The sequence below is a fragment of the Dipteris shenzhenensis genome, chromosome 14, assembly GCF_047967505.1.
Source record: "Dipteris shenzhenensis isolate YYH24624 ecotype China chromosome 14, Dip_SZ_1.0, whole genome shotgun sequence".
NCBI lineage: Eukaryota > Viridiplantae > Streptophyta > Polypodiopsida > Gleicheniales > Dipteridaceae > Dipteris > Dipteris shenzhenensis.
Window position 1 is genome coordinate 41,575,054 of NC_141609.1, and position 6,000 is coordinate 41,581,053.

Here is a 6,000-nt window from a genome sequence, read left to right on the forward strand (position 1 = left end):
GTCTTTTATTTTACCCGGAAATCAAATTCTAAGAATGCTTTATGGTCTTTTGTGAGATTGATGGACCATCCGTAGCATGAAATGGTATGACAATATATAAATATGCCCCTTTGGCAAGTTTATAGATTCTTTGAGTGACGCAGGCAGGTCATCAAGGAGGACATAATAGACTTTGTGGATTAGGATGTGACTGATATTTAAAGGAGGAGGATGCAGAATATTTGCATTAAGGCTTCTTCAGAAGAGGGAAGGAGATGATCCGAACTTTCTTATGCATGCCAGGTGAAAATCGCAGCAGTTAAGGAGCATTTGTTGAAGGAACACATAGAGACCAGACTATGAGGAAAAGAGCAGGAGCCATCTCTCAGTGTGCATCCTGGCATACATCATACTCTTCAAGAAAGGTAAATATGATATTAAAGTTCTATATTATGGCAGAAGGAAATAGCTGCATTGAGTTTCTGCTATGATCTCTTTCTGGTATGCAACTAGTCTCATTAAGCTTGTGGAGATGCATTCTTTAACAATTAGGTGTGATCAATCCCACCAATTATTGATCAGGTTCGATATGCTGCAGATTGAATAAGGGCAAGGATTGTTTGGTATAATTTGTTGCAGATTGAATAAGGGCAAGGATTGTTTGGTAGAATTTGTTGAGGCTTTTCTAAACCTGGAAGTGGCTTACTATAACTAAGGAAAGGAAAAAGTTGGCTGCGGTTCCTCTTTACAAATTAAATGCACAAGAGTTGATATTTGTTTCTCCTACTATTTGTTATCCCAGAAATGATTGAAAATTTTGCCCTAAAACCTGTAATTTTGTTTCTCCATGTGATCTTTGGATTTCAAGTGGTGCTGCTGTCTTAATCATGTTGGTTTACGGTCACATCCCCACTTGTGAGACCATATGAGGAGGATATGGGGAGGATGGCATAAATTATAGGATGGGAGAAAGCGGGCTGCCATTTGGGCTGCAGATTGGCTACCATATGGGCAGCACATAAATCTCCTTCTTGGATTAGTTTTAGGGAAGCATACGGGCCACCTGGTCAGCACATGTGGCTGACATTAGGCCCTGTTTTAGATATGAGCCCAGTGTGTGGGCAGAAGGGTTGGGAGAACCCCCAGTAATAGGCACATGCAAAGTGCCTATTTGCAGGCTGATACAAGAGCAGCAGGTAGGCAAGACCTGGCTAGGCTTACAAAGGAGCTGGTCAGCAGCAGCCACTGGTCAGCAGCAGCAGCAGCAGTCAATAGAGGGCTGCAGGTACTAGTTGGGTCTGGAACAGTCGGCAGACAGGCAGCAGCAGGTCAGAAGGCCACAAAACTGTCAGCCTGCCAGGTGGCAGGTCGGCAGTGCGCCAGAATGAGTTGGCAGTTTGGGGGGTCTCTTCCCTATACAAGGAGCCCCTATTTGGGGTTCCATCATCGAGGTGTTCAGCCTGCAGAGGGAGTGCCGTAGTGATCAGAATGGCCTTCGAGGTGGTTGCTAGAGGGAAGATCTACATCAAGGTAGAACAATCTTTGGTGGTGCACTGAAGGAGGAGCAGAACCGCTAGGCGAACCAAGGAGTCAAAAAGCAACCCCTTGGTGCGTGGATCCTGAAAGTGCGAGCGGAAGCACTGCCTCTCTAGTCTGACCAATGAAGCATACCCTCTACTCAAGCGTCCCTGCATCGTGGGTCTCATAGTGAAGCTAGGTCCGGAGAAGATAACCCCAAGATAAGTGTATGATGAAACTATCTCAATAGATGACCCCTCAAATGTGAATTGCTCTTGACGCATGATGGCTCGAGATGTATTGAAGATCATGACCTTGGTTTTACCCAGGTTGACCTTCAAATCATGAGACTCACAAAAGGACTGTAGTGCGTCTAAGTGTCTCTGAAGCCCCTCTGCTGAGGAAGACAAGAGAGCCACGTCATCTGCATAGAGCAATATATGGATCAGCGTGCCCGCAAGAGAGCAACCTGCACCCCCCTGTGTTTGCATCACTGTCTCAAGCTCGTAATGTAGAGGCCAAACAAGGTAGGCGACAAAGGACACCCTTATTTGACCCCGATGGTGCTCATGATCTCGTCTGTCCACCCGGATCCTGCCCGAAACTCTCTCGTAAAGTGCCATGACAGCCCAAATGATCTCCTAGTCATAACCCAAGTCCTGTAGGCGCCATATGAGGTGGGCTTTCGGAACCGTGTCAAATGCCTTGCGGAAATCCACAAAGCAACAATAAACCCTCTACTTTCGTGACCTCGTCTCCTCGATGATACATCTGAGCGTGAGAATGTGGTCCATGGTTCCATGATCACGCCAGAGTCCGGCCTGCCCTGCTGCTCTTAGTCCTCAACACTCTGCAAGTTTGCTAACCTCGGAGAAAATGGCAAAAGAGAAGCAAAGGACATTAGAATGGAGGAAAGGGAGAGGGAATTGGAGTAACTGAGGGACAATGACTCAAGGGAGAAAAAGGAGAACCAATTTGTTTCACAAATGATCAAGCTAGTGCACTTACTGTTTAGGTGGTGCTATATATTGCTTTAACAAACCCTCTAGCTTTTATAGTGCCCCTAGCACAGCCAAACTTCCCCAATTATTACATTGATAAGAACAAAATGAAGAGGAGTGAGCTCAATGGTGCCGTCGATTAGTCTCTCATGCCATAGACAAGCCATCTAGGATAGGGTTGAGAGAGGAGCACCACTGAGATCACATTGAGAAACTTGGGATCCATGTCCTTGATTTGCTTTTGAATCTCTCACAGAAAGATTAGACGCATGCGACTGGAAAGGTCTCTTTTGTGGATGCTGTCTTGGATATTGTTTAACAACTAGCAAAAGTGGTGCATTTTTTGATTAAAGATTTGTGGCAACTTCTTGTTTTTGTTAGGTTTAACACAGATAAGTCGCTTGCCTCCCACCATGTTCGCCTGGAACTAATGAAAGAGTTTTTTATGTCGATAGGATTTCATCTTAATTCATGCTTCAAACATTAGGGTGAGAACAATATATCCAATTGTAACATATTTGGTGTTATTGGTCATAGTTTGACAAATGCCACCCTAATGTTTTTGCCTTGTGGTTGCTCAAAGAATCAAGCAATAGCCATGCATATTTGACTATGTGTTGGATAGTTAAAGTCTCCAAGGAGGGGGAGCATGCGTGTCGTGTGCATGCAAATTGTTGCATCTTTAAAACCTTATGTTGGCAAAAATTTGATGATGTCTTTCAAGCGTAAATGTTTTATTGGCAAGGGCAAGAAAAGCAAGTATACATTGTCATGGCCTATAAAAAATCAAGTTTGTTTAGTAATTTTGGGAAATCTGACGTTCCACTCTTGTGGAAAATGGATGGACTTTCATGCACTATGTCTTGACAACTTGGTAATTTCATAGGCAATTGGTTGCTTGTCTCCACTGTGCCCACTGTGCGGATCATAGTATTACGTAAAGTTTAGTTTCTACTTTTGGCTTAACTGTTGGTGCGAGGGTGATAGTGCATGGATTTAATAAAAAACGCGATGATTAGAATAGTGACTATCTCATTGAGGAAATGAGATCCCCTATCACATTTGCAAAAAGAGTGGGCCACCATAGATCTTCTTGTAATAACTTGTGGGAAGCGATGTCGCTAGCAAAATGACCACCTGCTATCCTAGAATGTGCTTCTTGTAACACCTCTTAAAACTCATCTTCTTGGATGCAGCGACACATGATGCCATCTTTTTCCATCCAATATAGCTATCTGGTAATCAGTTTGTATGGTGCTATATCCTTGATTATTTTTGTACCCTTTTCTTTTTAAATGCTCTATCTTGCAGAAACCCATTGGTCAAGAAATGCCTCGTACCATTTTGGGTATTAAATTGATAAGGAATAATGGGGCATTATGAAGATCATCGTGAATGTCAATTGGTGGCTTGCCATTGGGAATCCAAGACATATGATTAGCCAAGATGTGGGTCTTGCCCTTGAGACTAGTGATGGTGAAATCAAATTCCAATAATGTTAACATCCATCGTGTGATGTACCTAGTCATACATGGCTTGTTCACTAAATATGGAAGTGTGTGGTGATCTATAAAAAATACAAATACGTTTGCCAAGTAGTGGTGCAACTTATTCACAGGGTAAACCATTGATAGGCCTCCTCGCTCCATGGTTGTATTATTCATTTCAAGCTCGTCGAGTTGGTGACTTGAAAATAAATCGGTTAGATTGGTTTTGTGTTTTCTACCATCTGAATGGTGTGCTGCGTGACTTTTGGAGGCACATCCTTCATATTAGGATATTTCCAAGCAAAATAGTCTTTATATTCACAGAGTAAGATCAATTCTCCCTCTTTTTCTAGCATAAGGTCATCAGCGATGTAGACCGGTTCAAGGTCTTTGTTGTCTTCTGATAGATTGACTTCTTTGAGACCTTAGTAAGCCTGTCAAAATATTAATGGTTACCTTCTTTTGCCATCCTTTTGGCTTGATGAAAGAGTATTTTGCGGTCTTGGACTGCATACTCCTTGAAGTGTGGAGGAACTTGGTCAATATAAGGCTACTCTTGACGCACTAGATAGCATGGTGCTTGGGAATGGTTACAGCTTGGACACCACTATCGATGGATGCAAATGATGGCATTTATTTTTTTGGGGGCTAATGAATTTCGTTTTAACCAATGCAGGGATCATATGGAGGGATAGGTTTGGACGAGGGGATGTCTTTCACTTTAATTTCTTGTTCCGTCTTTGAGCAACTTGTACATAAATGCATTCAAGAGACACAAGCGAAATCAGTTTCATTGGGGAATATGACTTGTAATTGTGATGTACTTGGGGGTTGCATACTTTAGCAAGTAATTATCGTGTTGTTTGTTTTGCTAAGCCTATCTGAAGGTAAGCCAATGCAAGGAGTGTAGCCTTAACGTCTATTTGGCGTTGCGTAAAGTGTAATGAGTCCATGTGTCTCGATCCTTTGGTTCAAAGGTGCCACTTAAATAGATAAGGCCATCCTTGTAAGTGATTATCTACTTTACTTTTTGATACTAAGTTGCTTTTGTAAGGCTTCATATTGAAATTGATATACCTCTTAAATGATCACTATGTCATATTAACCTTGCTATGATTTTCCTATGCACAATGGTTCATTGTGGAGTATGGAGGGAGCATCTACTACGGGTAACATCTAGTGTAAAACTCCTTTTGTTCCCTGAGTTACTTGAGTAAGAAAAGGGTACCCTTTGAATATATTCAAATTTATTTGGATCATGACATGACTGTAGTGGTGTTTAGAAAGATTGTTCAATGAAGTTTTCATTTGATGTGTATGATGGGGTAATTATGGTAATCAATACGATATGGATGGTTGAGGTTGGAGTCCTCTTCATCTCACCTTTTCTATCTTCATTGCATAGTCTTTACTTGTGAAGATACTATCCTTGGGCATCTAACCTATTGAGACTAGGTAATGCTATCCATTTTGCACTCCTTTCGACCCTAAATGCAGTTGTGGCCATATGAAAAGGTGATATTATGTTATTTAAAGGTAAATTAATTTCTAAATATCTTTCGTTTTCATAGAGCTTGAACACAAATTGAAGGACTTCTTTACAATATGCTATACACAATAGTATGTATTGGTATCTAGTAAAAGTTTGAATAAAACTAGTAGGATCACCTTGTATATTTTTCTTGGTGATTTTATTTTAGAGACTATAGATTTTTCTTGCATGTGTAGTTATCATTCCATGATTCAATCAATATAGGAGCCTCTTGGAATAATGGGATATCAAATGTATTTTTAAAAAGATGTGCAAAAGATGAATTTGTAGGTTCAAATTTTACTATAGAAGCAATGACCCCTTTTTGGGATGTGTCACCATCATGTATAGTGTTATAGTTTTCATGCTCTTTCTTTGACTTATTATATATTCTACTACATGGGACCTTGGAATTTTCCTTGTTATTGCTCTCCTTAGCATTGTCTTAAGAGTTTTTATCCCAAATGTTTTGTGAAGATGACTA

The 6,000-nt window shown here is 41.1% G+C and overlaps 1 protein-coding gene across 2 annotated transcripts in view; it reads left to right on the top strand.

Moving 5' to 3' along the window:
- Positions 1–5,413, top strand: part of AT-HF (HIS HF) — a 111,777-nt gene extending 106,364 nt beyond the window's left edge. The window contains exons 19-20 of one of the 2 annotated variants that reach the window (XM_087384484.1): positions 283–404; positions 5,115–5,413. In XM_087384484.1, the coding sequence (XP_087240610.1) occupies positions 283–342 (60 nt within the window). In that variant the 3' untranslated portion in view covers positions 343–404; positions 5,115–5,413. Of the gene's footprint in view, positions 1–282; positions 405–4,661; positions 4,711–5,114 lie in introns of those variants that run through there. The other variant, XM_087384485.1, reaches the window with a different exon arrangement.
- The last annotated feature ends 587 nt before the right edge of the window (positions 5,414–6,000 follow it).